General features: G+C 45.8%; 1 protein-coding gene across 1 annotated transcript in view; it reads left to right on the plus strand.

The window, feature by feature from the left end:
• POLR1B (RNA polymerase I subunit B) overlaps positions 1–19,103 on the plus strand; it is a 294,522-nt gene that overhangs the window by 230,667 nt on the left and 44,752 nt on the right. Inside the window, exon 13 of the mRNA XM_069235071.1 lies at positions 15,947–16,143. Coding sequence (XP_069091172.1) covers positions 15,947–16,143 — 197 coding nt within the window. The remainder of the gene's footprint in view (positions 1–15,946; positions 16,144–19,103) is intronic.

A 19,103-nucleotide genomic window follows, 5' to 3' on the forward strand; every position in this document is an offset into this window, starting at 1 on the left:
CCTAGGGTGGACAAAAAGTATAAGGCGCCTCCTACGGACCCTGTATTCATCACCTCTCAGCTGCCACCAGATTCTGTGGTGGTAGGGGCTGCCAGAAAACGGGCAAATTCACACACTTCTGGGGATGCACCTCCCCCAGATAAAGAAAGCAGGAAGTTCGATGCAGCCGGGAAGAGGGTTGCTGTCCAAGCAGCAAACCAGTGGCGCATCGCAAATTCACAAGCGCTGCTAGCGCGATACGACAGAGCCCACTGGAATGAGATGCAGCATCTCATTGAACATCTCCCAAAAGATCTGCAAAAAAGAGCAAAACCGGTTGTTGAGGAGGGTCAAAACATTTCCAACAATCAAATACGCTCCTCCATGGATGCAGCAGACACAGCCGCAAGGACCATTAATACGTCGGTTACCATCCGTAGGCACGCATGGCTCAGAACGTCTGGATTCAAGCCAGAAATTCAGCAGGCAGTGCTTAACATGCCAGTCAACGAAAAACTTCTGTTCGGTCCGGAGGTCGACACAGCCATAGAAAAGCTCAAGAAGGACACTGACACTGCCAAGGCCATGGGCGCACTCTACTCCCCGCAGAGCAGAGGATCTTATAACACCTTCCGCAAAACACCTTTTAGAGGAGGGTTTCGGGGTCAGGCCACACAAGCTAGCACCTCACAGTCCGCACCGCCCACCTACCAGGGACAGTACAGGGGAGGTTTTCGGGGCCAGTATAGAGGGGGGCAATTCCCTAGGAATAGAGGAAGATTTCAAAGCCCCAAAACCACTACCAACAAGCAGTGACTCACACGTCACTCACCCCTCCCACACAACACCAGTGGGGGGGAGGATACGTCAATATTACGAAGCATGGGACAAAATAACTACAGACACATGGGTCCTAGCAATTATCCAACATGGTTATTGCATAGAATTCCTGCAATTCCCCCCAGACATACCACCAAAATCACAAAATTTATCAAAATACCATTCACAGCTTCTAGAGATAGAAGTTCAAGCACTACTGCAAAAAAATGCAATAGAATTAGTACCAATCACACAAATAAACACAGGAGTTTATTCACTGTACTTCTTGATACCAAAAAAGGACGAAACACTGAGACCAATTCTAGACCTCAGAGTAGTAAACACATTCATCAAATCAGACCACTTTCACATGGTCACACTACAAGAAGTGTTACCATTGCTCAAAAAACACAACTACATGACAACCCTAGACCTCAAGGACGCATATTTCCATATACCAATACATCAATCACACAGGAAATATCTAAGGTTTGTATTCAAAGGAATACATTACCAATTCAAAGTATTGCCTTTTGGTTTAACAACCGCTCCAAGAGTATTCACAAAATGCCTAGCAGTAGTCGCTGCACACATCAGAAGGCAGCAAATACATGTGTTCCCGTATCTAGACGACTGGCTCATCAAAACCAGTTCGCTCACACAATGCTCAAACCACACAAATCAAGTCATACAAACCCTCTACAAACTAGGGTTCACCGTCAACTTTGCAAAATCAAACATACTGCCAAGCAAAGTACAGCAATATCTAGGAGCCATAATAGACACGACAAAAGGAGTAGCAACGCCAACTCCACAAAGGATCCACAATTTCAACAGAGTCATTCAACACATGTCTCCAAACCAAACAATACAAGCAAGAACAATACTACAGCTCCTAGGCATGATGTCCTCATGCATAGCCATTGTCCCAAACGCAAGACTGCACATGAGGCCCTTACAACAGTGCCTAGCCTCACAGTGGTCTCAAGCACAGGGTCACCTTCTAGATCTGGTGTTGCTAGACCGCCAAACTTACCTCTCGCTTCTATGGTGGAACAGTATAAATTTAAACATAGGGCGGCCTTTCCAAGACCCAGTGCCACAGTACGTAATAACAACAGATTCTTCCATGACAGGGTGGGGAGCACATCTCAATCAACACAACATAAGAGGACAATGGAACATACATCAAACAAAACTGCATATAAATCATCTAGAATTATTAGCAGTTTTTCAAGCACTAAAAGCTTTCCAACCAATCATAACCCCCAAATACATCCTTGTCAAAACAGACAACATGACAACGATGTATTATCTAAACAAACAAGGAGGAACGCATTCAACGCAGTTAAGCTTGTTAGCTCAAAAAATATGGAAGTGGGCAATCCACCATCAAATTGGTCTAATAGCACAGTTTATTCCGGGGATCCAGAATCAGCTGGCAGACAATCTCTCTCGAGATCACCAGCAAGTCCACGAATGGGAAATCCACCCACAGATTCTGAACACCACACCACAAATAGACTTATTTGCAACAAAAGAGAACGCAAAATGCCAAAACTTCGCGTCCAGATACCCACACAAGCAATCCCAAGGCAATGCCCTATGGATGAACTGGTCAGGAATATTTGCTTACGCTTTTCCTCCTCTCCCTCTCCTTCCTTACCTAGTAAACAAATTGAGTCAAAACAAACTCAAACTCATTTTAATAGCACCAACGTGGGCAAGACAACCCTGGTACACAACACTGCTAGATCTGTCTGTAGTACCACACATCAAACTGCCCAACAAACCAGATCTGTTAACGCAACACAACCAACAGATCAGACACCCGGACCCAGCATCGCTGAATCTAGCAATCTGGCTCCTGAAATCCTAGAATTCGGACACTTACAACTTAGCCAAGAGTGTATGGAAGTCATAAAGCAGGCCAGAAGGCCATCCACTAGACACTGCTACGCAAGTAAGTGGAAAAGATTTGTTTGGTACTGCCATCATAATCAGATACAACCACTAGACGCAACTCCAAAACATATAGTAAATTACTTGCTCCATTTACAAAAAGCAAAGCTAGCCTTCTCTTCTATTAAAATACACCTTGCAGCAATATCTGCATACCTGCAAACTACCTATTCAACTTCCTTGTATAGGATACCAGTTATCAAAGCATTCATAGAAGGGCTTAAAAGAATTATACCACCAAGAACACCACCTGTTCCTTCATGGAACCTAAACGTGGTTCTAACAAGACTCATGGGCCCACCTTTCGAACCCATGCACTCTTGCGGAATACAATTCCTAACCTGGAAAGTTGCCTTTCTCATCGCCATTACATCTCTAAGAAGAGTAAGTGAAATTCAAGCGTTCACAACACAAGAGCCTTTTATACAAATACATAAAAATAAGGTCGTCCTACGACCTAATCCAAAAATTTTACCAAAAGTTATTTCACCATTCCATCTAAATCAAACGGTAGAACTACCAGTTTTTTTCCCACAGCCAGATTCTGTGGCTGAAAGAGCACTACATACATTAGATGTCAAAAGAGCATTAATGTACTACATTGACAGAACAAAGAACATCAGAAAAACTAAACAGCTATTTATTGCATTCCAAAAACCTCATGCAGGTAACCCAATATCAAAACAAGGTATAGCCAGATGGATAGTTAAATGCATCCAAATCTGCTACCTTAAAGCAAAAAGACAACTGCCCATTACTCCCAGGGCACATTCAACAAGAAAAAAAGGTGCTTCAATGGCCTTTTTAGGAAACATCCCAATGCAGGAAATATGTAAGGCAGCCACTTGGTCTACGCCTCACACATTCACCAAACACTACTGTATAGATGTGCTATCCGCACAACAAGCTACAGTAGGTCAAGCTGTATTAAGAACTCTATTTCAGACAACTTCTACTCCTACAGGCTAAACCACCGCTTATGGGGAACTAACTGCTTACTAGTCTATGCATACCATGTGTATCTACAGCGACAGATGCCATCGAACTGAAAATGTCACTTACCCAGTGTACATCTGTTCGTGGCATCAGTCGCTGAGATTCACATGGACCCACCCACCTCCCCGGAAGCCTGTAGCAGTTCAGAAGTTACCTTCAATTTTGTACATTTGTATATATATTACTTAATCCTTTAATAGGTACATACGTACATTTTTCATTGCGCGGGCACCATTACTATAGTACAACTCCTACCTCACCCTCTGCGGGGAAAACAATCGAAGATGGAGTCGACGCCCATGCGCAATGAGCACAGAAGGAGGAGTCACTCGGTCCCGTGACTCGAAAACACTTCTTCGAAGAAAAACAACTTGTAACACTCCGACCCAACACCAGATGGCGAGCTCATGCATACCATGTGAATCTCAGCGACTGATGCCACGAACAGATGTACACTGGGTAAGTGACATTTTCATTTTCTATAACAAAACCTATTGGCTGGATTTGTCTCTGAGTGTGTGTTCCTCATTTATTGCCTTTGTGTATGTACAACAAATGCTTAACACTACTCCTTTGATAAGCCTACTGCTCGACCACACTACCACAAAATAGAGCATTAGTATTATCTCTTTTTGCCACTATCTTACCTCTAAGGGGAACCCTTGGACTCTGTGCATACTATTCCTTACTTTGAAATAGTGCATACAGAGCCAACTTCCTACACATATAAACCACTTAGAACTGTTAGCTGTGTTTCTAGCGCTCAAAGCATTTCAACCCATAATAACTCACAAATACACTCTTGTCAAAACAGACAACATGACAACAATGTATTACCTAAACAAACAGGGAGGAACACATTCGACAAAGTTGTGTCTCCTAACACAAAAAATATGGCATTGGGCGATTCACAACCACATTCGCCTAATAGCACAATTTATTCCTGGGATTCAGAATCAGTTAGCAGACAATCTCTCTCGAGATCACCAACAGATCCACGAATGGGAAATTCACCCCCAAATACTAAACACTTACTTCAGAATGTGGGGAACGCCACAAATAGATCTATTTGCAACAAAAGAAAACTCAAAATGCCAAAACTTCGCATCCAGGTACCCACAACATCAGTCTCAGGGCAATGCACTATGGATGAACTGGTCAGGGATATTTGCGTACGCTTTTCCCCCTCTCCCACTTCTTCCATATCTAGTAAACAAGTTGAGTCAAAACAAACTCAAACTCATACTAATAGCACCAACATGGGCAAGGCAACCTTGGTACACAACACTACTAGACCTATCAGTAGTACCTCATGTCAAACTGCCAAACAGACCAGATCTGTTAACACAACACAAACAACAGATCAGACATCCAAATCCAGCATCGCTGAATCTAGCAATTTGGCACCTGAAATCCTAGAATTCGGGCACTTAGACCTCACACAGGAATGTATGGAGGTCATAAAACAAGCTAGAAAACCTACCACTAGACACTGCTATGCAAATAAGTGGAAAAGATTTGTTTATTACTGCCATAATAATCAAATTCAACCTTTACACGCATCTGCAAAAGAAATAGTAGGATACTTACTACATTTGCAAAAATCTATACTAGCTTTCTCTTCCATTAAAATACATCTTACGGCAATTTCAGCTTACCTGCAAATTACGCACTCAACTTCATTGTTTAGGATACCAGTCATAAAAGTGTTTATGGAAGGCCTAAAGAGAATTATACCACCAAGAACACCACCAGTTCCTTAATGGAACCTCAACATTGTCTTAACACGACTCATGGGTCCACCTTTTGAGCCCATGCACTCTTGTGAAATGCAATACTTAACGTGGAAAGTAGCATTTTTAATTGCCATCACATCTCTAAGAAGAGTGAGTGAAATTCAAGCATTTACCATTCAAGAACCATTTATTCAAATACACAAGAATAAAGTTGTTCTACGGACCAATCTTAAATTTTTACCAAAAGTAATCTCACCGTTCCACTTGAATCAAACGGTAGAGTTACCAGTGTACGTCCCACAGCCAGATTCTGTAGCTGAAAGAGCACTACATACATTAGACATCAAAAGAGCACTAATGTACTACATTGACAGAACAAAACTAATTCGAAAAACAAAACAACTATTTATCGCCTTTCAAAAACCTCATACAGGAAATCCAATTTCAAAACAAGGCATTGCTAGATGGATAGTTAAGTGCATTCAAACCTGCTATCTTAAAGCTAAAAGAGAACTGCCTATTAGACCAAAGGCACACTCAACCAGAAAGAAGGGTGCTTCCATGGCCTTTCTAGGAAATATTCCAATGAACGAAATATGTAAGGCAGCAGCATGGTCTACGCCTCATACATTTACCAAGCACTACTGTGTAGATGTGTTAACTGCACAACAAGCAACAGTAGGTCAAGCTGTACTAAGAACATTATTTCAAACTACTTCAACACCTACAGGCTGAACCACCGCTTTTGGGGAGATAACTGCTTACTAGTCTATGCACAGCATGTGTATCTGCAGCTACACATGCCACCGAACGGAAAATTTCACTTACCCAGTGTAAATCTGTTCGTGGCATTAGTCGCTGCAGATTCACATGCGCCCACCCTCCTCCCCGGGAGCCTGTAGCCGTTTAGAAGTAGATCTTAAACATTTGTACATTTGTAAATATATTACTTGAAACTTCATTATGTACATACGCATTCACTCCATTGCATGGGCACTATTACTAGCATACACAACTCCTACCTCACCCTCTGCGGGGAAAACAATCTAAGATGGAGTCGACGCCCATGCGCAATGGAGTCGAAATGGGAGGAGTCCCTCGGTCTTGTGACTCGAAAAAGACTTCTTCGAAGAAAAACAACTTGTAACACTCCGAGCCCAACACCAGATGGCGAGATGTGCACAGCATGTGAATCAGCAGCGACTAATGCCACGAACAGATGTACACTGGGTAAGTGACATTTTCCATATATCTCAAGTGCCTCTTTAAACTAAAACATTTCACGTCAGCTATCCCCATTTGAACCACAGTGTTGAAAAACATAGTGTTCAGATAATAGCTTTTGCTTGATGCTCAGATCTAAAATATCTAAGTGGTAGGCATAAAAGTGAGATCATTGTTTCCATATTGTTCTTGTTAATCTTTCAGAATATTTTTTGATTCTAGTCTTTTTATATATGTCTATACACATGCTTTGAGGAAATACCCTCCAAGTCATATTTTTGAGTATTTAAACTTTCATGTACCGGGGTGTCCAGTGTCCATGAAAGGCTCTCCTCTTTTGGTTGAGGGCAATCCCTTTGGTCTTCACCAAAGTGAAGGAGGTGGTAGACATTCATTTACGTAAATAAAATTTGCCCATTTTTCCCTATTTGAATATGTTTATGATAAAGACTTATAGCTGCAGATTCCACGCCTTTTGAATATTCCCCAAGTGTTAGACCTGATCTGCAAACCTTTCAGCAGTACCTCTTCATGCCGATAGGTGGCACCGTGCAGCTCCGCACTGACAAGTTCTGCTTCAGAAATGATGTGCTGAGCCTATATGGGCACCACTCCTGCCCCTTAAGTCAGTACCTTTCTTTCAACGCCACCAAACACAGGAACCAGAGCTACCTTTCGTCTCTTTGAAACCTTTACCTTGATCAATTTTTTTTTTTAAATGTGCAAGGGACATGTGGCCTCCCAAAGCAAGAGGCTTTAAGCCCTGTAAGGACAGTTTTCACAAACGCCTGTGATAGATCTGCATTAAATTTGCCTGTGGTACCTGGTGTCGAGCCACGTCTCTGAGGCCTGAAGTGAATGAGCATCATTGAACCCAAAGGCTATGCGAGACTACCGGGTGAAACTCTACATTGCCAAGCACAGGAAGACTTCCCCAATAAGACTGGTCCAAGTCAAACCTTCGGTTCTGGTCCCGTCCGAGATCTAGAAGTCTCTGGAGTCTTTCCAGGTTTGCTCTTCCTCTCGATCGAAGTCCTTAGTTGAATGGAAGAAAAAAAAAAAAGAAATCTAAGCAGGACTCTGCCCCTTTCCACCTCTCACAGTCCCCTGGGAAGGCAAGGGCACAACACCATATATCTTGATCTCGCTCCCAAAGTCATTCAACTTTGGATTCAATCCTGCAACTTATTGTGGTACAACCCAGGCTTTTGGGGCCCTCTGCCACTCATAACCAGATCAAATAGTTTTGAGAGCCATATCCCAACTTTTGATCATTACCAACTCCCTTTGGTGCGCCTCTGGATTCCATGGAGCCAAGAGGGTCTCCACCTGGGGTTCCAACAGCGAGTTCGCCCTCTGCACCAATTGGACCCACCAAGCCCATAAAGAAACAGCCTCCGGCTCCAACCCCGACCACATCTCTAGTGCCAGTTCTTGTTGCATCCATCAACACAGATTCATACTCCGTTGACACAGGAAGATGAGGCCCCAGTTGTCTTCTCAGACGTCAGGTCGCTGGTTCAACCTCAATGGAAGTTGTGGCCAGCTGCCTTTGGGGCTCTTTTTTTTCTTCACTTGTTCAGCATCCACAGCAGCACACCCTTCCTTCCCTGTTCTGCGCGGACTCTGATCACTAGTAGAATGCAGATGATGAGATTGGCCACCCTTAGCAATCGATCAATCAATCAAAGAGATCTTATAGAGCGCGGCCTGTCACTTGGGTGGGTGGTGGGTGGGAGGATCGCCCTGTATCCAGGCACTGGTGGGATGCTGTGTGCCTGGTCCAGCTCGTGAAGATGGTCGAAGAGCCACGCCTTGAGCTGTTTTCTGAAGTCCTTTGGAGAAGGGAAGATGCACAGGGGTAGGGAAAGATCGTGCCAAGACTTGGCGGCAGTGTGGGCGAAGGAATGACCTCTGAAACGGTCTCAACAGATGCAGGGGACGTGGGCCTGGGCATGGGTAGCTGAGCGGAGTTCTCTGGGCGGTCAGTGGAAGGTGAGCCGGGTGTTGATGTAGGTGGTCCTGGAGTTGTGGAGGGCTTTGTATGCTTGCGTGAGGAGTTTGAAGAGGTGTCTGTGCTGGATGGGGAGCAGGTGGAGAGCACTGAAGTGAGGAGTAATGCTAGTTCTTCTGGGGAGGTTGAGGAGGAGTCTTGCTGCCGCATTCTGGATGGTCTGGAGGCGCCTCAAAAGATGTTTTGTGTTCCGGCATAGTGTGTTGCTGTAGTCGAGTTGGCTGGAGATGGGGGCCTAGGTGACTGCCTTCCTGGTGGAGATGAGTATCCATTGGAAGATCTTGTGGAGCAAGCAGAGGATGTGGAAGGAAGCAGAGGAGACGGTGTTGATCTGTTGCTTCATGGACAGTTGGATGTCCAGGATAATTAGGAGGTTGCATTCGTGACTTGTGTGGGTGCGAGGGGGCTGAGGGCAGTGGGCCACCACGTGTCCTCCCAGGAGGAAGGCTTGTTCCCACAGACAAGGACCTCTGTTTTGTCTGAGTTGAGCTTGAGGCAGTTGGTCCTCATCCAGGAAGCAATGTCCATCATGGGGTTTTGCATGTTGTTCCGTGTTGCATCGTCTGTGAGGGATAGGACAAGCTGGGTGTTGTTGGCATAGGAGATGATGTTGGGTCTGTGGGTATGTGTGATGTCTGCGAGAGGGGTCATGTAAGTGTTGAAGAGGGCGGGGCTGAGGGAGGAGCCCTTGGGAATGCCACAGATAATGTCTTGGGTGCAGAGACGAAGGGTGGTGGGAGGATTCTCTGTGTGTGCCAGAGAAAAAGGCAGAGATCCAGTTGAGTGCGTTGTGGATGCCAATGCGGTGGAGTCTGGTGATGAGCGTGTGGTAGTTTTGAAGGCTGCTGATCAGTCGAGGAGGATGAGGGCAGCTGTTACCCCCCCCCTAGGTTGAGGAGGCATCTGATATTGTCAGTAACTGCGATGAGCACAGTCTCTGTGCTGTGATTAGGCAGGATTAAGATGGGTTGAGCAGATTGTTGTCTTCAAGGTAGTCCTTGAGCTGGCAGTTGATGGCCTTTTCTGGGACTTTGGTGGGGAGTGGGAGGAGCGTGTGGGGCGGTAATTTTTTAGTTTGTTGGGGTTGGCAGATGGTATCTTCAGGAGGGTCTTTACCTTGGTGTGCTTGCAAGTGTTGGCAACGGTGGCAAAGGAGATGGGAGGTGTTAAAGATTTCTGTGAGGGGGACTCTGATTATTTCTCTTCCTAAGTTGTAGAGGCGGTAGGTGTCTGCGGGGATCAGGAGTGGATGGAGGCCACGATGGAGATGGTCTTTGGTGGTGAGCTGCTCCCAGTCAGAAAGCCAGTGGGGGAGGGAGAAGTTGGTTTGGGTGTGGGGTGGTCGAGGTCTGAGGGAAGGTGATCGAAGCTGTTGTAGGTGTCGGCGATCTTGTGGTAAAAGTAGTCTAATAACGTGTCGCAGAGGGCTTGGGAGCGGTGGATTGAGTTTTCAGTGGCAGAGGGGCAGGAGAATTCTCTGACGATACTGAAAAGTTCTTTGGCGTGGTTGGTGCTTGACTCGACGCGGGTGGTGAGTGCCCCTTTCTTGGTCTCCCTGAGTCGCTGGTGGTAGCTGTTGAGGGCGGCCCTGTAGGAGTCAAGATTGGCAGGGGTCTTGTTGAAATGCCAGCATCTCTAGTTTCCTGCAGTGCCATTTGCGAGTCAGAAGTTCAGGGGTGAACCATCTGGCTTGTTTGGTGGGCTTGTTGCGGGTGGTGCTTTTCGGGGGCATTGATGTCTGCAGCTAAGGAGATCCAGTTAGAGAAGTTTTCACGCAGAGTTCGAGGGTGTTTATGGAGATGGGTCTGGTTTCTTTTAGGGCTGCGATCTAGGGGTTTAATGATTTTGCCCCAGTTGCGTCAAAGGAGGGTCTTGTTGGGGCTTCAGACTGTCTGCCGATGGTGAAGTGGACAACATTGGGGTCAGTCCAGGTTACCTCAGTGGTGTGGGCGAATTTGGCTTTGTCACTGGTGGAAAAAAATGGGGTCCTTTGCTTTGTGTGGGGGAAGTGACCAACTGTGAGAGGCCGATGATGCTCATCGAGTTGGTGTCATCTGGGTCTTCTAGGTGCAAGTTCAGGTCTCCTAAAAAGATGTAGTGATTGTAGACGATTGCTATGAGGGCAATGAAGTTGGGGAGGAGAGTTGGTGTGACAACCTATTGGAGGCCAGTGGCCTTGATACCTCCCCTGAATCCAATCTCCTTTCACCCTCCTGGCACTACCACTGAGGAGAGTACTTCCAATACCATGGTTACATGTAAAACAGCCAAAGTCCTTGACTTCCAGCTCCATACCATGGAGATCAAGATCAGTACACTTGGGGAAGTTCTTCAAGCATGGCAGACATCTACTTGGCCCCTCCTACCATTTAATATGGCCATTACAGATACTTTGTTGGGGCCATGGGCCAAACCTTTTGTGGCTCCAACAAGTCAGCTGCCAAACCTGCCCAGGGTGACCCTTCACCTTTATCTCCCCAACCCTCACTGGGAAGCTTGGTGGTGCAAGTGTGTGCAAGCAATAATAATCCCAACATGTTCCTGTTGACTGCCCCTACCCACATCTACCTCAGATAGAGAGTCAAAATAGGTAGAACCATTCAGGACACTCAGGTTAGTGGGTGCCAGCAGCCTGCTTGGATGCCATTCACACACCGTTTGGGACTCTGCTGCTCAAGTCCTTTCCAGGTGTCACCGGCTATCTCTGACCAGACCTCTCCCAGGCCATACAGGACAGTCGCGACTCAGCCAAGTTCAGAATTCTTTGTAGCTTGGGCACCACCAATTCCATCAGGTGGACCATTGACACCAGTGTCGCCATTCGCTGCCACACTTGGCTCTGGTCCATTTGTTCACTAGGCAGTGTATAGTCGTCCTGTTCAATGGAACTCACCTGTTTGGGGACAAAGCAGACTCACCTTTTGAGTTGTTTAAGGAGAGCTGAGCCACAGCATGCTCCCTTGGCTTATCTGCCCCACCTTGCTAGCCACATTAGTCAGATTGCTCCTTTCGTGGCTTTGGCAGAGGTGATCAATACAACCAGTCAACCCAACCTCCACAAACCACCAGGGAGTTTTGCGGTCAAGGTCCTGGTGCCCACCATCGCTAGGTCAAGGTCACCGGACTGCTCAGTCCACTACCGCTTACCCCTTGCTCCTAGGCCCCCAAGCTGCAAACCCCTTTAAAATGCCCTCCAGTGGGAGGAAGATATGACGATTCTTGCCTGACTGGCTGGCCTTAACATCAGACAGGTGGGTCCTGCAGATTGTGCAGCTAGGACATGCCTTACCTATAATTCTTTCACTGCTGCACCTTCCAACATTCCCTGGCTATTAAGAGGGTGCCAGCACTAGAAGTAGAATGTGATTGTTATTCTTGCTACTTTTTGTTTCCCAGGAAGCAGGGAGGCCTTCTTCCTGTTTCGAATCAGTGCTCTCTCAACACCTTTCTCCGGAAGGAGAAATTTAAAATGCTCACTGTAGCCCAGGTCTTGTCTGCCCTCGACCCTGAAGACCCAGATAGTGGCAGTACTCCATGATGCCTATTACCATATACCTGTCCTGCAGGCTCTTTGATGCTACCTTTGGTTCGGTGTCGAATAGGAGCATTTTCCATTTGCGGTTCTTCCCACTGAACTCACCAGTCTCCCTCTGGTGTTCATGAAAGTGATGGTGGGTTTAACAGCACAGCTTTGGATCCCAGGCTACCAGTCTTCCTACACCTCGACGGATGGTTGTGGCAAGGCGAACTCACCCAGGGCAGTTGTCAACCACCTCAGACAACGACAATCCTTCTGTCATTTTTAGGTTTCACTATAAACGTGCTGAAGTTACACCACACTACTTCTCTGACACTTCCCTTGTTTTGCGCCTTTCCCCCTTGAAAGAGATTCCTAGACATTCAGGCTGTGTACTACATCTTTCAGCCTTGTCCTGGATTTCAGTGAGTTTGACTCGGAGGCTGCTAGGGCTGATGACTTCCTGTAACTTCTGGTCGAGCACAGCAAGTGGCATATTTGGATTCTGCTGTGGGATCTGAAGTCTAAGTGGGTCCAGCATCAAGGGGACCTCTCTGACCACATTAAGATTTCGGTGAAGTCTGCAAAAGACCTGCAGTGGTGGTTACTGGACCGCTTTTGGCTCTGTGGCAGACCACTCTTCTTTCGTCACCCAGAGCTGACAGTGGAGACCAATGCTTTGCTTCTGGGTTAGAGTGGCATCTGGGAGAGGTGAAGATCAGAGGTCTGTGGTCTTAGACGAAGTCCTGGCTCCATATCCACCTCCTGGAGCTGATTGCCTTCATCAGGGGAGGCAGGTTCAGATGCTCAAGAACAACACCATCTCCATGTGGTACTTGAACAAACAAGGTAGGGTAGGGTTGGGTATCCTGCTCCAGGAAGCCCTGTGCCTCTGGAAATGGCTGGACCTTCAAGGAATTTTCTTGGTGGTGAACCAGCCGGGGGCTCTTTGAATGCCAAGGCAAACAAACTGTGCTAACGACACACACCTAGTAGATCACTAGTGACGATTACATCCAGAGGTGGCACAAGGCATCTTCTGTGAATGGGGAGAACCTTGGCTTGATCTTTTCATCACTACTGAAAACGTGCAATAGTAGGACTTCTGTGCATTAAAGTTTCCCAGGCGACTCTTGCTCAGGGACGCGTTCCTCCTCCAGTGGAACTCGGTGCTCCTGTATGCTTTTCTGCTTATACCACTCATGCCTTGAGTTCTCAAGAAGATGCGGACTGACTGGACCAAGTCATTCTAGTGGCTCTGAATTGGGCATGGAGAGTATGGTATCTGGGCTTGATAATTTTTCCTCCGACCAGACTGCCATTTCAGGAAGATCTGATGTCACAGCAGCATGGCAGGGTTTGCAGTCTCCTCCTTCATGACAGGAGATTGAGCTGTTACAGCTGAACACCTTAGACCTTCCTCTGGAAGTGGTTGATGTCATACTGGCAGCCAGGGGATCATTGAGGAAAACTGTATACTTCTGTTGTTGGTAGAGATTTGTGGCCTGGTGCAGCGCTCAGCAGATACATCCGAAAACCTCACTTGGAGGGATCTATTTGTTTTTGTTTTGCCCCAGTCCGGCAAGGCGCTGTTCCAGTTGTTTTGCATTGTTAAAAGGGTTACAAAATTGTATCCTTTCCTTGATTGTTGTCATGCCACAGTGGGACCTTAACATAGATGTTACATTCCTGATGTACACTCCCTTCAAGCCTCTTCACAGCTGCTCCTTGAGGCTTCTGCCACTTAAGAGTATTCCTCGTCGCCATTACACCAGCACGGTGTGTGAGTAGGCTACAAGCTCTCTGTGTAAACACGCAGTAGACCACCACCACCTCAGACAAGCTGGTCTTGCCGGCATTCTGTGCTCTTCCTCACCCCTTGAATGGGGAGGCTAGGCTAAATCAGTTGGATGCAAAGAGAAAGCTGAGCTTTTAAATAAGATAACGAAGTAAGGGCCAACCCGATAACCCTTTGTGTTTGAGTCTGTATGTACAGCAAAAACAAAAGGTGCAAACAGGAGGATCATTCAAAGCAGTACATACAAAGAACAGAATTAAGTATTGACCACTCTTTCATTTCTTGTTGTCATTGCATGTAAACTCAGTTGACACAAAAATCAATGCAGCTGACGTAAATCCTATGAAGCTTTTTCCGTTGGTAATTGGAGAAAAATATTGATACATGCCAAGAAAGCAAATTCAAAAATGTCAAAGCCATGGTTGCACTGTCCACAGAAACCTTAGTTACATGGCTTTGAGTCTCATTAGCAATTGTTTGCTTTCCTGGAGAATGGTGCAGAATTAACTGATTCATGGAATGTTCAAACTACAGGCTCAGACATATTTCCAGGCATTCGATAATTTCAGAAAGTTGCAATTGTTTCCTTCCCTGGAGCATTTTTAATTGTGCCCAATTCAGTAAAGGAATGTTCAAGCAGACATAGATCCTGACATGCAATAATTTCTGAAAGTAACAGTATTGCTTGATTTATATGCATGTTTGATATTCCTTCATAGTTCTGTACTAAGGTTTTGGGGGACAATACAGACGTAGCTTTGGTTGTCATTTTTGTATTTGCTTGCTATATTGAACTATTTGAATTGGTGCGAATTCTCTTTTTCAGGGAATGCTCACACGATATGTTTAGACATGGTACAGTTTCTTGTCACATGTACATGTAGGTCAGGTTGACCACGTTTATACTTTTATTTTTCATACTTGTGGCATTCATTTATAGCCCTTAGCTTTTCTACAGATGCCCTGGGGTTGCTTAACCGTTACCTTACCACAGGCCTGATGATGGTCCTGCTTATTAGCTAAGAAACCGAAACGTCGAAGAATTGAATAAATGATTCATGCTTAAATCTGTTATTTGTATATATCGCTGTGAATAATTTTCCTAGTTTGCACCTTTTTGTTTTTTTGCTGAGTTTTACATAAATCATACCAAAGAGCACTGGGTTGGGCGATCAGCTCATTATGTGGTCTGTAGCAAAAAAAAAAAGCTAATTCTGATGTCTTCTTGTAGGCCTCCCAGAGTTCTCATTTCTAAGGAGAGGCAATGGTAATTATATTTTTGCACCTGTGGCAGGCGAGCTGGCTAGTGTGGAACATATTCTAGAGGGACTAGCATGTTCTTGGGAATGCCTGCTAGAATTGCTGTCCATCTCTCTGGGACAGAGGCATTTCTTGGATGATTCGTCAAAAGATCTTCCTGTATCGCATGGATTCCTGCATCTGCGTAAAGTCAGCACATGGAATGCAGTTTGTATTACTGTAGGAAGTAGGCTTCCTTCCCTAAATTGCTGGATTTGGCAGACAAAATTGTGTTTGGTATGATTCCAAATGTTTGGCACATTTTAAGATTCATTATTTCAGTTTTGAAAGAAAGTATTTCAGCCAAACCTAAGTTAGCTCATCCCCCAAACAACATTTTTTCTATTATAAACTAAGAACGCAGAGGGGTTATGGCTTTCTACACATAAGGCGCTACTTGTGTACTGAGGTGGCTCAGAGTGGTTAATGGTGGTGGATTACAAACTTTAAAAAAAAAAAAATTATCAGCATCATATGCTATATGCAACTCATGATTAACACTGCCGCAGTTTAAATGAAGTGTGATAAGCTCATGTTTGTTGTGTTCATTTGAACAAACACGACTTGTAAGCATGTTTTTTTAAAATTTTGTTTTTAATAAGGAAAGCAAACCATGGGATTCCCACTGCTAACTTACCAAGACCGATCAGATAACAAACTCTACCGTCTTCAGACTCCTCAGAGTCCCCTGGTCCGGCCATACATGTATGATTACTATGCTATGGACAATTATCCAGTTGGTACCAATGCTATTGTAGCAGTTATCTCTTACACAGGCTACGATATGGAAGATGCCATGGTAAGTTTTTAATTGTGTACAAATATGAACCTTGAATAAGTTGGTGTGTGGAATTCACTAAACCAGTAATTTCGTCCTGATGCGTCCTTATCCATACAACATAGTGGCAGGCCACACTGAATTGTCTTTTTATACTTTTGCATTGTTTTAATCGCAAGTTTTTATGTTGACTGCAATATTTGTTGAACACTTACTTGCTTCATCTTGTTTTATGAAAGGGGTTGTAACAAACCAGTCTAGCTGTCGAATTCAGAGTATCTACATTATTTCTTTTAATGCTGAGCTGTCTTACCGCAGGTGACTGTGGATAGCCTTTTTTATAGATGCTTCTAAAGTTTAGCAGAAACTAGTTGCCATTTTGCTCTGATAGAATTATGTTTGCATGCATTCCTCTGTTGTATAGGTTAGACTGTATTAGCTGAGTCATTGTTGTGACAGGTTGAGTGCCTATTGTGAATATGATGACCATGTAGATTGTGTGTGTGCCGGGAGACAGATAAATGGACAGTGCCAGTTCTCATCTTGCAATATCATGTTGTGCATCTCACTGACTATTATGACTACAATAAAGCCACACTGGACTCTCACAAAAAGCTAGAAACAGTGAAACAAACACTCTCCATGAGCTTACAGGTGCACAAACTGGTTTATTACATATATTTACACATGTATTCTTAAATGGTCTTCATATTTGTAAACCCTCCAGGATCTAAAGCTCTTTCTCGCTCAGACCAACTCCTACTAAGCCTTCTAATTTTCCCCTGAAAAAAAACCTTAATAATGGAACACTGACACAGGATGCTTCCACTCATCGGGGATGCTGGTACACATTGGACACGAGTACCACAGTGCACACAGTTACTTGATGTAGGAAGTTGGCTCTGTATGTGCTATTTCAAAGTAAGGAATAGCATGCACAGAGTCCAAGGGTTCCCCTTAGAGGTAAAATAGTGGTAAAAATAGATAATACTAATGCTCTATTTTGTGGTAGTGTGGTCGAGCAGTAGGCTTATCCAAGGAGTAGTGTTAAGCATTTGTTGTACATACACATAGACAATAAATGAGGTACACACACTCAGAGACAAATCCAGCCAATAGGTTTTTGTATAGAAAAATATCTTTTCTTAGTTTATTTTAAGAACCACAGGTTCAAATTCTACATGTAATAGCTCATTCGAAAGGTATTGCAGGTAAGTACTTTAGGAACTTCAAATCATCAAAATTGCATGTATACTTTTCAAGTTATTCACAAATAGCTGTTTTAAAAGTGGACACTTAGTGCAATTTTCACAGTTCCTAGGGGAGGTAAGTATTTGTTAGTTTTACCAGGTAAGTAAGACACTTACAGGGTTCAGTTCTTGGTCCAAGGTAGCCCACCGTTGGGGGTTCAGAGCAACCCCAAAGTCACCACACCAGCAGCTCAGGGCCGGTCAGGTGCAGAGTTCAAAGTGGTGCCCAAAACACATAGGCTAGAATGGAGAGAAGGGGGTGCCCCGGTTCCGGTCTGCTTGCAGGTAAGTACCCGCGTCTTCGGAGGGCAGACCAGGGGGGTTTTGTAGGGCACCGGGGGGGACACAAGTCCACACAGAAATTTCACCCTCAGCAGCGCGGGGGCGGCCGGGTGCAGTGTAGAAACAAGCGTCGGGTTTGTAATGGAAGTCAATGGGAGATCTAGGGATCTCTTCAGCGCTGCAGGCAGGCAAGGGGGGGGTTCCTCGGGGAAACCTCCACTTGGGCAAGGGAGAGGGACTCCTGGGGGTCACTCCTCCAGTGAAAGTCCGGTCCTTCAGGTCCTGGGGGCTGCGGGTGCAGGGTCTCTCCCAGGTGTCGGGACTTAGGATTCAAAGAGTCGCGGTCAGGGGAAGCCTCGGGATTCCCTCTGCAGGCGGCGCTGTGGGGGCTCAGGGGGGACAGGTTTTTGTACTCACAGTCTTAGAGTAGTCCTGGGGTCCCTCCTGAGGTGTTGGATCGCCACCAGCCGAGTCGGGGTCGCCGGGTGCAGTGTTGCAAGTCTCACGCCTTTTGCGGGGAGCTTGCAGGGTTCTTTAAAGCTGCTGGAAACAAAGTTGCAGCCTTTCTTGGAGCAGGTCCGCTGTCCTCGGGAGTTTCTTGTCTTTTCGAAGCAGGGGCAGTCCTCAGAGGATGTCGAGGTCGCTGGTCCCTTTGGAAGGCGTCGCTGGAGCAGGATCTTTGGAAGGCAGGAGACAGGCCGGTGAGTTTCTGGGGCCAAGGCAGTAGTCGTCTTCTGGTCTTCCTCTGCAGGGGTTTTCAGCTAGGCAGTCCTTCTTCTTGTAGTTGCAGGAATCTAATTTTCTAGGGTTCAGGGTAGCCCTTAAATACTAAATTTAAGGGCGTGTTTAGGTCTGGGGGGTTAGTAGCCAATGGCTACTAGCCCTGAGGGTGGGTACACCCTCTTTGTGCCTCCTCCCAAGGGGAGGGGGTCACAATCCTAACCCTATTGGGGGAATCCTCCATCTGCAAGATGGAGGATTTCTAAAAGTCAGAGTCACCTCAGCTCAGGACACCTTAGGGGCTGTCCTGACTGGCCAGTGACTCCTCCTTGTTGCTTTCTTTGTTCCCTCCAGCCTTGCCGCCAAAAGTGGGGGCCGTGGCCGGAGGGGGCGGGCAACTCCACTAAGCTGGAGTGCCCTGCTGGGCTGTGACAAAGGGGTGAGCCTTTGAGGCTCACCGCCAGGTGTCACAGCTCCTGCCTGGGGGAGGTGTTAGCATCTCCACCCAGTGCAGGCTTTGTTACTGGCCTCAGAGTGAAAAAGGCACTCTCCCCATGGGGCCAGCAACATGTCTCTGGTGTGGCAGGCTGCTGGAACTAGTCAGCCTACACAGACAGTCGGTTAAGTTTCAGGGGGCACCTCTAAGGTGCCCTCTGTGGTGTATTTTACAATAAAATGTACACTGGCATCAGTGTGCATTTATTGTGCTGAGAAGTTTGATACCAAACT

This window comes from Pleurodeles waltl, chromosome 5 (genome assembly GCF_031143425.1).
Source record: "Pleurodeles waltl isolate 20211129_DDA chromosome 5, aPleWal1.hap1.20221129, whole genome shotgun sequence".
Taxonomy (NCBI): domain Eukaryota; kingdom Metazoa; phylum Chordata; class Amphibia; order Caudata; family Salamandridae; genus Pleurodeles; species Pleurodeles waltl.